The sequence below is a fragment of the Bufo bufo genome, chromosome 3 (genome assembly GCF_905171765.1).
Source record: "Bufo bufo chromosome 3, aBufBuf1.1, whole genome shotgun sequence".
Lineage (NCBI taxonomy): Eukaryota > Metazoa > Chordata > Amphibia > Anura > Bufonidae > Bufo > Bufo bufo.
Window position 1 is genome coordinate 94,411,741 of NC_053391.1, and position 15,460 is coordinate 94,427,200.

The 15,460-nt window shown below is 41.2% G+C and overlaps 1 protein-coding gene across 1 annotated transcript in view; it reads right to left on the bottom strand.

Moving 5' to 3' along the window:
- TRPV1 (transient receptor potential cation channel subfamily V member 1) overlaps positions 1 to 15,460 on the bottom strand; it is a 101,791-nt gene that overhangs the window by 65,184 nt on the left and 21,147 nt on the right. Inside the window, exons 4-6 of the mRNA XM_040422107.1 lie at positions 14,897 to 15,037; positions 11,786 to 12,084; positions 10,751 to 10,927 (exon numbers count right to left, since the gene is read on the bottom strand). Of these exons, the coding sequence (XP_040278041.1) occupies positions 10,751 to 10,927; positions 11,786 to 12,084; positions 14,897 to 15,037 (617 nt within the window). The remainder of the gene's footprint in view (positions 1 to 10,750; positions 10,928 to 11,785; positions 12,085 to 14,896; positions 15,038 to 15,460) is intronic.

A 15,460-nucleotide genomic window follows, 5' to 3' on the forward strand; every position in this document is an offset into this window, starting at 1 on the left:
TACCGCCTTCCCAGAGTTCCTTTCTCCATGTCCTCACACGTGCAGCAGCCATTTTAGGAAAAATTGCAATTCGTTACCCTGAAGCGCGAGGAAATTTGCCTTCGGTGAGAATCGAATTTTTCATGAAATTCGGACTTCGTCAGCTTGAAATACATCTTATTAGAAAAAAAATGCCTTTTTCTCTGTATAGCAGCTCATCCCCCCTCCCCCTTCACTCTATATAAGTATGTAGGCAGCATATAATCTGATCCTTCAGTGAGCTGACAGTCTGTTTCATCTCTCAAAACAGAATTAGCAGAGAATGTTCAATTAGGAAGGGGAGAAAGATACATTTTTCTCTGATAAAATATATGAAAAGTTTCTTATATTCACCTGTACTATTGGTTTATGCAAAGTTTTGGAATTTAAAGGGATTGTCTCACCTCAGACATTGGGGGCATATCTCTAGAACGGAGCTCACGCATGCGCAAAAGTTCTCTATTCATTTCTATAGGAGTGCTGAAAATAGCCAAGCGGCGTGCTTGGCTATTTTTGGCAGTCCCATTGAAATAAATGGGAAGCGCACCATGCAAGCGCGGCCACTGCTCCATTCACTTCTATGGGGCTGATTGAAATAGCCGAGCCACCACTTGGCTATTTTTGGCTCTCCCATAGGAATGAATGGAGAGCAGTCACGCATGCGCAGAGTGCCCTGCTTCAGTTTGCGGGCTCCGATCAAAAGAAGAAGTGGGATCTGCACCTATCAGACATTGGGGGCACATCCTAGCAATATGCCCCCAATGTCTGAGGAGAGACAACCTCTTTAACCCCTTAGGGACCCATGACGTACCGGTACGGCATGGTTCCCGAGTCCTTAAGGACCCATGACGTACCGGTACGTCATGTATAGTTCCGATCACCGCCGCCCGGCGGGCGGTGATCGGAGCCCGGTGCCTGCTCAAATCATTGAGCAGGCACCTTGGCTAAATGCGCGGGGGGGGTCCCCCGCATCGGCGATCGCCACAAACCGCAGGTCAATTTAGACCTGCGGTTTGCGGCTTTTACATGGTGCGGCGGCGGCAGTGGTGCCATCGGGACCCAATGGCATGGAAGGCAGCGCGATGCCTTCCTAAGGCATCTGCGCTGCCTTCCGGTGAAGAGCCTGTGAGATCCAGCCCCCTGGATCTCACAGGCCGGAAGCTGTATAAGTAATACTCACTGTATTACTCATACAGCCAATGCATTCCAATACAGAAGTATTGGAATGCATTGTAAAGGATTAGACCCCCAAAAGTGGGACAAAAAATAAAGTGAAAAAATTTAGTTTTCTCTCCAAAAAATTAAAAGTTTCAAGTAAAAATACGTCATTTTCCCCAAATAAAGTAAAAAAAATTGGTAAAATATAGGGGGAAAAAAAAGTATACATATTAGGTATCGCCACGTCCGTATCGACCAGCTCTATAAACATATCACATGACCTAACCCCTCAGATGAACACAATAAAAAATAAAAACTGTGCTAAATCAAAAAAAAATTTGTCACCTTACATCACAAAAAGTACAACAGCAAGCGATTAAAAAGGCGTTTGCCCACCAAAATAGTACCAATCTAACCGTCACCTCATCCTGCAAAAAATGAGCCCCTACCTGAGACAATCGCCCAAAAAATAAAAAAACTATGGCTCAGAATATGGAGACAGTAAAACATAATTTTTTTTGTTTTAAAAAAGCTGTTATTGTGTAAAACTTACATAAATAAAAAAAAAGTATACATATTTGGTATCGCCGCGTTCGTATCGACCGGCTCTATAAAAATATCACATGACCTAACCCCTCAAATGAACACCGTAAAAATATTTTAATAAAAACTGTGCTAAATAAAAAAAACATTGTCACCTTACATCACAAAAAGTGTAATAGCAAGCGATCAAAAAGTCACACGTACCCCAAAATAGTGCCAATGAAACCGTCATCTCATCCCGCAAAAATCATACCCTACCAAAGGTAATCGCCCAAAAACTGAAAGAATTATGGCTCTCAGACTATGGAAACACTAAAACATGATTTTTTTTGCTTCAAAAAAGAAATCATTGTGTAAAACTTACATAAATAAATAAAAAGTATACATATTAGGTATCGCCGCATCTGTGACAACCTAGTCTATAAAAATATCACATGATCTAACCTGTCAGATGAATGTTGTAAATAACAAAAAATAAAAACGGTGCCAAAACAGCTATTTCTTGTTATCTTGCCTCACAAAAAGTGTAATATAGAGCAACCAAAAATCATATGTACCCTAAACTAGTACCAACAATACTGCCACCCTATCCCGTAGTTTCTAAAATGGGGCCACTTTTTTGGAGTTTCTACTCTAGGGGTGCATCACTGGGGCTTCAAATGGGACATGGTGTCAAAAAAAACAGTCCAGCAAAATCTGCCTTCCAAAAACCGTATGGCATTCCTTTCCTTCTGCGCCCTGCCGTGTGCCCGTACAGTAGTTTACGACTACATATGGGGTGTTTCTGTAAACTACAGAATCAGGGCCATAAATATTGAGTTTGGTTTGGCTGTTAACCCTTGCTTTGTAACTGGAAAAAAATTATTAAAATGGAAAATCTGCCAAAAAAGTGAAATTTTGAAATTGTATCTCTATATTCCATTAATTCTTGTGGAACACCTAAAGGGTTAACAAAGTTTGTAAAATCAGTTTTGAATACCTTGAGGGGTTTAGTTTATAGAATGGGGTAATTTTTGGGTGGTTTCTATTATGTAAGCCTCGCAAAGTGACTTTAGACCTGAACTTGTCCCTAAAAACTGGGTTTTTGAAAATTTCTGAAAAATTTAAAGATTTGCTTCTAAACTTCTAAGCCTTGTAAATCCCCAAAATTTTTTATATAATTCCCTAAATGATCCAAACATGAAGTAGACAAATGGGGAATGTAAAGTAATAACTATTTTTGGAGGTATTACTATGTATTATAGAAGTAGAGAAATTGAAACTTGGAAATTTGCAATTTTTTACAAATTTTTGGTAAATTTTGTATTTTTTTTATAAATAAAAATGATTTTTTTTTAACTTCATTTTACCAGTGTCATGAAGTACAATATGTGACGAAAAAAAACTATCTCAGAATGGCCTGGATAAGTCAAAGCGTTTTAAAGTTATCAGCACTTAAAGTGACACTGGTCAGGTTTGCAAAAAATGGCCAAGTCCTTAAGGTAAAATAGGGCTGAGTCCTTAAGGGGTTAAATTCCCAAACTTTGCATAAACCAATAGTACAAATGAATATAAGAAACTTTTAATATATCTTAGTAGAGAAAAAGGTATCTTTCTCTCCTTCCTAATCGGGTTTCATTCTAAAGATAGGTGCGGGTCCCAGAGGTGGGACCAGCACCTATCAGACATTGGGGGCATATTCTAGCGATATGTCCCCAATATCTGAGGTGAGAGAACCCTTTAAGTGACTATTTACAGAAAAGCTTCATTATTTGCAACTTTGCAGCTATTCCTTCCTTTTAAAATGTACAGTTGCAAGAAAAAGTATGTGAACCCTTTGGAATGATATGAATTTCTGCATAAATTGGTCATAAAATGTGATCTGATCTTCATCTAAGTCACAACAATAGACAATCACAGTCTGCTTAAACTAATAACTCACAAAGAATTAAATGTTTTCATGTTTTTATTGAACACACCATGTAAACCTTCACAGTGCAGGTGGAAAAAGTATGTGAACCCTTGGATTTAATAACTGGTTGAACCTCCTTTGGCAGCAATAACTTCAACCAAACGTTTCCTGTAGTTGCAGATCAGACGTGCACAACGGTCAGGAGTAATTCTTGACCATTCCTCTTTACAGAACTGTTTCAGTTCAGCAATATTCTTGGTATGTCTGGTGTGAATCGCTTTCTTGAGGTCATGCCACAGCATCTCAATCGGGTTGAGGTCAGGACTCTGACTGGGCCACTCCAGAAGGCGTATTTTCTTCTGTTTAAGCCATTCTGTTGTTCATTTACTTCTATGCTTTGGGTCGTTGTCCTGTTGCAACACCCATCTTCTGTTGAGCTTCAGCTGGTGGACAGATGGCCTTAAGTTCTCCTGCAAAATGTCTTGATAAACTTGGGAATTCATTTTTCCTTCGATGATGGCAATCCGTCCAGGCCCTGATGCAGCAAAGCAGCCCCAAACCATGATGCCCCTACCATCATACTTCACAGTTGGGATGAGGTTTTGATGTTGGTGTGCTGTGCCTCTTTTTCTCCACACATAGTGTTGTGTGTTTCTTCCAAACTTAACTTTGGTTTCATCTGTCCACAGAATATTTTGCCAGTACTGCTGTTGAACATCCAGGTGCTCTTATGCAAACTGTAAACATGCAGCAATGTTTTTTTTGGACAGCAGTGGCTTCCTCTGTGGTATCCTCCCATGAAATCCATTCTTGTTTAGTGTTTTACGTATCGTAGATTCGCTAACAGGGATGTTAGCATATGCCAGAGACTTTTGTAAGTCTTTAGCTAACACTCTAGGATTCTTCTTCACCTCATTGAGCAGTCTGTGCTGTGCTCTTGCAGTCATCTTTACAGGACGGCCACTCCTAGGGAGAGTAGCAGCAGTGCTGAACTATCTCTATTTATAGACAATTTGTCTTACCGTGGACTAATAAACAACAAGGCTTTTGGAGATACTTTTGTAACCCTTTCCAGCTTTATGCAGGTCAACAATTCTTAATTGTAGGTCTTCTGAGAGGTCTTTTGTGCGAGGCATCATTCACATCAGGCAATGCTTCTTGTGAAAAGCAAACCCAGAACTGGTGTGTGTTTTTTAAAAGGCAGGACAGCTCTAACCAACACCTCCAATCTCATCTCATTGATTGGACTCCAGTTGGCTGACACCTCACTCCAATTAGCTTTCGGAGATGTCATTAGTCTAGGGGTTCACATACTTTTTCCACCTGCACTGTGAATGTTCACATGGTGTGTTCAATAAAAACATGGTAAAATTGTATTCTTTGTGTGTTATTAGTTTAAGCAGACTGTGATTGTCTATTGTTGTGACTTAGATGAAGATCAGATCACATTTTATGACCAATTTGTGCAGAAATCCATATCATTCCAAAGGGTTCACCTACTTTTTCTTGCAACTGTATTTAAAATTTACAAGCTATCCATGTAATACATGGATGTGCTGGGTCCTCCAGAGCAGGAGATGCTCTGTAGCTGCTCTGTACTATATATATATATATATACAAACCGGATTCCAAAAAAGTTGGGACACTATACAAATCGTGAATAAAAACTGAATGCAATGATGTGGAGGTGCCAACTTCTAATATTTTATTCAGAAAATAACATAAATCACGGAACAAAAGTTTAAACTGAGAAAATGTACCATTTTAAGGGAAAAATATGTTGAATCAGAATTTCATGGTGTCAACAAATCCCCAAAAAGTTGAGACAAGGCCATTTTCACCACTTTGTGGCATCTCCCCTTCTTCTTACAACACTCAACAGACGTCTGGGGACCGAGGAGACCAGTTTCTCAAGTTTAGAAATAGGAATGCTCTCCCATTCTTGTCTAATACAGGCCTCTAACTGTTCAATCGTCTTGGGCCTTCTTTGTTGCACCTTCCTCTTTATGATGCGCCAAATGTTCTCTATAGGTGAAAGATCTGGACTGCAGACTGGCCATTTCAGTACGCGGATCCTTCTCCTACGCAGCCATGATGTTGTGATTGATTCAGAATGTGGTCTGGCATTATCTTGTTGAAAAATGCAGGGTCTTCCCTGAAAGAGATGACGTCTGGATGGGAGCATATGTTGTTCTCGAACCTGAATATATTTTTCTGCATTGATGGTGCCTTTCCAGACATGCAAGCTGCCCATGCCACACGCACTCATGCAACCCCATACCATCAGAGATGCAGGCTTCTGAACTGAGCGTTGATAACAACTTGGGTTGTCCTTGTCCTCTTTGGTCCGGATGACATGGCGTCCCAGATTTCCAAAAAGAACTTCGAATCGTGACTCGTCTGACCACAGAACAGTCTTCCATTTTGCCACACTCCATTTTAAATGATCCCTGGCCCAGTGAAAACGCCTGAGCTTGTGGATCTTGCTTAGAAATGGTTTCTTCTTTGCACTGTAGAGTTTCAGCTGGCAACGGCGGATGGCACGGTGGATTGTGTTCACTGACAATGGTTTCTGGAAGTATTCCTGAGCCCATTCTGTGATTTCCTTTACAGTAGCATTCCTGTTTGTGGTGCAGTGTCGTTTAAGGGCCCGGAGATCACGGGCATCCAGTATGGTTTTACGGCCTTGACCCTTACGCACAGAGATTGCTAGATTAAATGCTCTTAAATCTCAGGCTCTCCCAATAAATATCCCTCCTATACAGATGAAGAAGCTGAAGGATACTTTTGATTTGGATTGGCAAAACAACCAAATTGACTACCTGGGGATAAAGCTTACAGCGTCATTTAAGAAGTTATTCGTAGTAAATTATGTCCCACTATTAAGGCTCTTAGAGAAGGACCTTGATAATCTGGCCAAATATGAGGTGTCTTGGGCAGGTCGTATTGCATCATTTCAGATGTTTACCCTCCCAAAACTCCTGTACATATTTAAGACATTACCTATCATTCCCCCAAGCAGTTTCTTTCAGAAGTGCTCCAAGCTGATTAATGCTTTAATCTGGAAACTACATAAACCGAGAATAGCAACTGCAATAATGCAGAGACCGAAACTTCGGGGGGGACTGGGTCTCCCGAATATCCATGAGTATTTTCTGGCCTCGCAGGTATCACAGTTTAGGGAATGGTGGGTAGGTAATTATGCGAAACAGTGGGTACATATAGAAACAATACTATGCCCTGGTAGTAATTTAAAAACTCTCCTGCTCGCAGCCCTTCACCCGACATTTAATTGGCCACCTCTCCCGACGTTAGTACTCATGGCTTTAGAAAGTTGGGTCCGATTCCATAGATTGTGTACTTTGGAGTCTGGATCCTTTCCGCCCAGCGCCCCAGTAACTGTACTTAATTTTCTTATTCCGAATATTTCGGTGTCGTCCTGGGCGCGGGGCGGATTGGACCTTCTCTCCAAACTATTTATTTCGGACACCCTCTGCCCCTTTGAATATCTTCATAAGCGGTTCCTGATCCCACACACAGATTTCTATAAATACTTGTGTATTAGACATTTTTTTTAAGGCTAATTGTCCGGTTAATCTGGTGTGCAATCGGGAAGTGTTTAGTCTGTGGTCATTGGCTCCGCCACAATGCATACGATTGCGGCCTCTGTATATGATGATGGGGGATAAGGGATTATTTGTTAAAACTACCCCACTGCTTACTTGGGAAAAAGATTTGGGGTTAGTGTTCACTGATGAGCAGTGGTCTACAGCCTTTTCCTGTATAAAAAAAAAATATTAGATGTGCTTTGCACTATGAGTCCTTGATGAAGACCCCACTAAGGTGGTACTATACACCAGATCGCCTGAGTTATATATTTCCCGATCTTTCATGTTTATGTTGGCGGGGATGCGGCGATAGGAGCACATTGTATCACATTTTATGGTCTTGTCCGAGGCTGCGAGATATTTGGAGGGCTACATTCTCTCTCGCCTCGGATTTGCTGGGCTTCCAGCTTCCGCCATCCCCCTCATTGGCTCTTTTATGGATTGATTTGGCTAGGATACCATGTGAGGGGAGGGTAGTACTGGGACACCTTTTTCTTTCAACCAAATTGGCCATAGTTAAAAATTGGAAATCACGGTATGTTCCTTGCCTAACGGAGATTATCCGAAGGCTAAATTCTACTTATATATATGAGCGTGTGCTGGCGGGAGCTGACGACACCGCCGCGAGGTTTGAGAGGGAATGGGGCATATGGAGAGCTTCTCCGCTCGCTGTACCATCCCCTGTTTGATACACTTAAGTATATTCTATATATATAGTCGATGTCCTGTACATAAGAGTATATCTTGATAAAACTATGCCTGCGCAAATGTGCCCCAACGACTGCACTGTATGTTTTTATGTTTGTATGCTTTTATGTTTGTTTTATGGTGTACTGTTAGTCTATCTCCATTTGTCTTGTATTTTACTGTGGTATGTATATTGGCTACCGGTGTTGTCAACGTGATTTTGTATAGTGCTAACTACGTAGCCATTTGTCTCTTTTCAAGGATAAAAATGTATGTCTTTTTCTTAAAGCCAATAAAAAGTATTAAAGTGAGAGATTGTTCTAGATTCTCTGAATCTTTGGATGATGTTATGCACAGTTGATGATGATAGATGCAAAGTCTTTGCAATTTTTCGCTGGGTAACACCTTTCTGATATTGCTCCACTATCTTTCTGCGCAACATTGTGGGAATTGGTGATCCTCTACCCATCTTGGCTTCTGAGAGACACTGCCACTCTGAGAAGCTCTTTTTATACCCAATCATGTTGCCAATTGACCTAATTAGTGTTAATTGGTCTTCCAGCTCTTCGTTATGCTCAAATTTACTTTTTCCAGCCTCTTATTGCTACTTGTCCCAACTTTTTGGGGATTTGTTGACACCGTGAAAATTGGAATCAACGTATTTTTCCTTTAAAATTACACATTTACTCGGATTAAACGTTTGATCTGTCATCTACGTTCTATTACAAATAAAATATTGACATTTGCCATCTCCACATCATTGCATTCAGTTTTTATTCACAATTTGTTTAGTGTCCCAACTTTTTTGGAATCCGGTTTGTATATACAGTGGGATGCGAAAGTTTGGGCAACCTTGTTAATCGTCATGATTTTCCTGTATAAATCGTTGGTTGTTACGATAAAAAATGTCAGTTAAATATATCATATAGGAGACACACACAGTGATATTTGAGAAGTGAAATGAAGTTTATTGGATTTACAGAAAGTGTGCTATAATTGTTTAAACAAAATTAGGCAGGTGCATAAATTTGGGCACCACAAAAAAGAAATGAAATCAATATTTAGTAGATCCTCTTTTTGCAGAAATGACAGCCTCTAAACGCTTCCTGTAGGTTCCAATGAGAGTCTGGATTCTGGTTGAAGGTATTTTGGACCATTCCTCTTTACAAAACATCTTTAGTTCATTCAGGTTTGATGGCTTCCGAGCATGGACAGCTCTCTTTAAGTCACACCACAGATTTTCAATTATATTCAGGTCTGGGGACTGAGATGGCCATTCCAGAACGTTGTACTTGTTCCTCTGCATAAATGCCTTAGTGGATTTTGAGCAGTGTTTAGGGTCGTTGTCTTGTTGAAAGATCCAGCCCCGGTGCAGCTTCAGCTTTGTCACTGATTCCTGGACATTGGTCTCCAGAATCTGCTGATACTGAGTGAAATCCATGCGTCCCTCAACTTTGACAAGATTCCCAGTCCCTGCACTGGCCACACAGCCCCACAGCATTATGGAACCACCACCATATTTTACTGTAGGTAGCAGGTGTTTTTCTTGGAATGCTGTGTTCTTTTTTCTCCATGCATAACGCCCCTTGTTATGGCCAAATAACTAAATTTTAGTTTCATCAGTCCACAGCTCCTTATTCCAAAATGAAGCTGGCTTGTCCAAATGTGCTTTAGCCCACCTCAAGTGGCACTTTTTGTGCTGTGGGTGGAGAAAAGGCTTCCTCTGCATCACTCTCGCATACAGCATCTCCTTGTGTAAAGTGCGCCGAATGGTTGAACGATGCACAGTCACTCCATCTGCAGCAAGATGATGTTGTAGGTCTTTGGTGCTGGTCTGTGGGTTGACTCTGACTGTTCTCACCATTCGTCGCTTCTGTCTATCCGAGATTTTTCTTGGTCTGCCACTTCGAGCCTTAACTTGAACTGAGCCTGTGGTCTTCCATTTTCTCAATATGTTCCTAACTGTGGAAACAGACAGCTGAAATCTCTGAGACAGCTTTCTGTATCCTTCCCCTAAACCATGATGGTGAACAATCTTTGTCTTCAGGTCATTTGAGAGTTGTTTTGAGACCCCCATGTTGCTACTCTTCAGAGAAAATTAAAAGAGGAGGGAAACTTACAATTGACCCCCTTAAATACTCTTTCTCATAATTGGATTCACCTGTGTATGTAGGTCAGGGGTCACTGAGCTTACCAAGCCAATTTGAGTTCCAATAATTAGTTCTAAAGGTTTTGGAATCAATAAAATGACAACAGTGCCCAAATTTATGCACCTGCCTAATTTTGTTTAAACAATTATAGCACACTTTCTGTAAATCCAATAAACTTCATTTCACTTCTCAAATATCACTGTGTGTGTCTCCTATATGATATATTTAACTGACATTTTTTATCGTAACAACCAACGATTTATACAGGAAAATCATGACGATTAACAAGGTTGCCCAAACTTTCGCATCCCACTGTATATATATAGAATAAATAAATAAATACACCGCAGCACATCCAATGGTGAAAAAAACCGTGGGATCCTTTATTCACCCAAGCGACGTTTCGGTCCACTTGCTGGGACCATTTTCAAGCGGGAAAAAAAAATGGTCCCAGCAAGTGGACCGAAACGTTGCTTGGGTGAATAAAGGATCCCACGTTTTCTTTCACCATTGGATGTGCTGCGGTGTATTTATTTATTCTGGATTCGACACAGTGGTAGAGTGTTGACACCGCTGGCACCCAGTACTTGTTGCAAGGTGTGCTGCCCTGAACTCCCGTTACTATATATATATATATATATATACACACACACACATACACCTTATTTATTTCTTGCTGATGGTTCAGGACTCACCGGTGTCTCGCTGCTGTATGCGATGATCTCTAGCACTGAGTTATCTTCTGTCGTATCAACACCAGAAAGGTCATATAGAGAAGAATGTACAGGCCCATATGCCCATTCTGTGAACTTCCTAGAAAGATGCCTACACTCTGGGTTCTTTATTTCTCTCCTAAGAATATAGGCAAATACCTAAAAGAAACATGAACAGCTATAACTATATGACCATAAAATGTTGTATCATAGCTGATATGTTCTGATGAATCCATTTCTCACTACTTTAGTGGCGACACTATTTATTGCACTGCAACATAATATGCCAACCCGTGAATGTCTTTGGTGTGGTTATATGCCAGGCAGTGATCATGGCAGCACTCTTGCCTATTCGGATGCAAATCAAAAATACGGTATGTAGTTCTGTAATCTGCTCCGTGATGAGAGAACTGGGAAGGGGGGGGCACTAACTTGCCTCTATAATTTACTATTTGGGCAATGTATGTATTACACTTCATGGCACATATTTTGCATTGTTTTTCACAATGTTGTCCTGTTTGTCCCTGTGCGGGCAAAGTATGGCAATCTCTGGGTATTATGTGGACAGTATTTGACTCTATTTGGGCACAGTATAGGGCTAAGGCTACATTCACATGACCGTAGTGTTTTGCGGATCCGGAAAGCACGAATACCGGCCCGTGTGCATTCCGCAATTTGCGGACCGCACATGGCCGCCGCTATCATAGAAAATACCTATTTTTGCCCACAGCTGCGGACAAGAATAGGACACGCTCTATCTTTTTTGCAGGGCAGCAGAACGGAACCACGGATGCGGACAGCACATGGTGTGCTGTCCACATCTTTAGCGGCCCCATTGAAATGAATGGGTCCGCACCCGTTACGCAAAATTGCGGAACAGGTGCAGGCTCCTTCATACAGTGGTGTGAATGTAGCCTAAGATTAAGGGTGGCACAGTTTTAGCAACTCGCTGTGGTTCTAGCCCAAAAGTATTTTTATTTTGTAACTTCTTTTTTAAGTCCATGTTTTGTTACTTACCCCAATTTTCCCTGTTTTGGCTGCTAACGTCAGAGAGGTTAGACCTTTCTTATTTGCAATGTCTTCTAGTCTCAAGGATGGGTTAATCTGTGCTCCCAACACCAATATATCTCCATACATTTTGGTTACAAACTTTGTATTTTCTATTGTATTGTCCGCAATGTCAACCAAGGCATGAAGCACTGTGTTCCCAAAGGAGTCCCTGGAGGCAATATTGGCTGGAGAGTACTGGTTCTGCAAGAGATATTGGACTATTTCTATTTGATTGGTGCAGGCTGCCAGGGACAAAGGCAATTCCCCTAATAACAACAAAAGGAACAGCAATGGTGGTTATTACCCTGGGAAAAAACATGGGAACGAAAGTGACAAACTTAACTGCGATAGAAGTTATAACTTTACCTACATATTTTCTAACGAAACATTTAGAGTAATATGTCCTACAAAAAAATTTCCTATGACCTTGTTTCATTTTATAAAATCAAAATTTTATTGATAAATTAATTTGTAGGACTTTTCGGCCCCGTGCGCTAGTACTAACTGAATGGATAATTTGGGGTTGCACTCACTATCCAAGTAATGAGGTGCTTTGGTGGAGTGGATATGATCCAAACATAACTTATAAAGAGAGAACCACCGCACACTCGAAGGTTGTATGCAAAATAAAGTTATTTTATTTTTGACAAGTCCTCCAAAAAAGGAAGCAAAGAAAAGGAACAATTGCCAATAGTTAGATTGTGACAGTTTTCTTGACGTTTCGGTCACAGACAGACCTTGGTCACAAGAGTCACAGTAGTTGGATGAAGAGGTAAACGAGGTGGTCCCTGTGGCACAGCGTGGGAGCGCTGCGGGGAAAGTTGGAGGCATGTGCTAGTACTAACTGGTCAGTATGGATGGAGAATGAGCTCTTTCGAAAATAACGCAGAAAGATGGGGAACAATTTTCATATTTAAAGGGGTTTTCTGGAAAAAATATATTTTTTTAACACAATGTAAGGCTTCATTCACATGTCGGTGGAACACGGTCCGTGAGATACCGGACTGGCATCCTGCTTAGTGCAGGAGCGCACGGCGTCATTGGTTGCTATGACGCTGTGCGCTTTGCGCCGCCGCCGTAGTACAGTAATACACTCGTATAGACCATACATAGCAACCAATGACGCCGTGCGCTTCTGCACTAAGCAGGATGCCAGTCCCGTATCTCACGGACCGTGTGAATGAAGCCTAACTTTGTTGAAAATCAATGATAGATAATAGACATATGGTGGTGCTTTTTCACAAATGTTTTCTTTCATACAGTTTTATCCACTGTTGAAATCTTGAAAACCTCAAAACATTTGTGACACAGCACAGTTCAAAGACATTGAAAGAACATCTGTCACCATCCCAGACATGTCTCTTTTAGCAACTACTTGCATTCCCCTTGTAATAGCTAATCTGGGTCATCTATTCTTATGACTCTATCTTGTACCATTCCTCTATTATTCCTGGTAGAAGCTTATGAATTAATTGCCAACAGTCTACAATAAAGATCTAACTGGGTGTTACCAGTTTGGGGGGGGGGGTCCCTGCACAGTCTGATATTATCCAATCAATGCTTCCAATGGCAGACTGTGCAGTGACCCCCAACTGTTATCTCCCAGACAGACTTTTATTGCAAGCTGCTGGCATTTGATTCATTACCTTCTAGTAAGAATAGTAGAGGAACGACACAACATAGAATTCTACTAAACTATGCTCAAGCATGAGGAATGCAAGTAGTTACTAAACGGGACTAGTGATGGACAAACATCTGCCGGGACGGTTCGCGAACACGATCGCGTGAACACGATCAAATGTTCGCGAACCGCAAGTTTGCAGCAGGTCCCATTCATTTTAATAGCAGGCGAACCTGAAAAACCTTCAGCTCATATTTGCAGCCAAGAAATAATTACTAGAAGTGCACAAATAGTCCCACAACATGGACAGTGACATACCAGATGTATTATTCGAATTTGTGATCTCCATTCATTATTTTTTTCAATGCGAAATATCGGCAATATAATTTTCGCGTACGCGCATGCGCAAATGCACTATACAGTACCCAAATGCACTATAAAGAAAGTATATTGGTATATAACACCCCGCTTCAATCCGTTTTTTTTGGGGGGCGACTAGTATATCACACCAGTAGAAATTATTTGTTCCAATAACGTTTGTCCCTCTATATACCTGCAGTATCGCAGCAGAACCGCACACAACTGCCGCACAATACAAATGCACTATAATATACTTTCTAACATAGAAAGTATATTATAACATTGTACACGGAAGGCAATCCATTAGAATATACATAAAGACAAAACGTAACCCTTAATAATGTTACTATGAGGGTCCATTCACACGTCCGTAAGTGTTTTGCGGATCAGCAAAACACGGACACCGGCAATGTGCATTCCGCAATTTGCGGACCGCACATCGCCGGCACTATAATAGAAAATGACTAATCTTGTCTGCAAACGGAAGCACGGATGAAGAAGTGCGGATCCGCAAATGCGGATGCGGACAGCACATTCCGGCCCCATTGAAAATGAATGGGGCTGCATCCCGTTTCGCAAAATTGCAGAACGGATGCGGACCCATTTTGCAGACGTGTGAATGGAAAAGATATCCCTCAAAATCAAAATAAATTAAATTATTAAAGTTAAGCAAAAAGCATAGATGTGGTAGGCAATAACAAGTGCTCGGCGGCACTAAATCAGGTGCTCGGCGGCATCAAATCAGAAACCATATGTCCTACCACAATCCGGGGGGTTCCAGTGCACATCCATGAATCCCGGAGGGAAAGCAAAAAACATCTGCATCCGTTGCTCCGTTCCGTGGCCCCGCAAAAAAATATAACATGTCCTATTCTTGTCCGTTTTGCGGACAAGAATAGGCATTTCTACAATAGGCCGCCTGTTCCATTCCACAAGTTGCGGAAGGCACACGGGTGGCTTCCGTGTTTTGCGGATCCGCTATTTGCGGACGGCAAAAAACGGAACGGTCGTGTGCATGAGGCCTAACGCTAATCTCAGAATTTTCTGCCTTCCTGTTATTGCCTTGTGCCAGCTTGGATGACAGTTCAGGTTCTTACCGAAATAGAAGCCTGCTCTCCCCTTGGCCTTCCTGAAGAACTCCCCATCTGCTCTTGCATGGACATCTGCTCCATGTTGGACCAAAACTTCCACTAGATTCATGTTTCTTCTTTCAATGGCAATATGCAGAGCAGTCTGACCTGGAGGAACCACATGAACAAACTAAATCCACAAAAAAAACAATATAAACAGATAAGACACTTCAAACCACCAGATCTACTAGTCAACATATAAAGATAATTGTTGGCCAACCTCCATAAACATACACCCTACAGTCATCCATGAGGACATGTTGATTTCAATGCAAAGATGAGAATACGCTGCTGATATGAAAATAAACAGACCAAATAATGTGCAGCAGATGTCATGGGACAGTCAGGAGGTCCTCATACCCATCAGATTGTCAGCCGGTCCTATCAAAATTGGAGGAATAAGGTGACTTTTATCTAATGTGTGTCCAGTTATAAATAGATGTAATATGTGAATAATTATAATTTATCACACTCCAAATACAAAGACAATACACAACTGAAGTCGGCCATAACTGTTTGGCTGGCACCAAT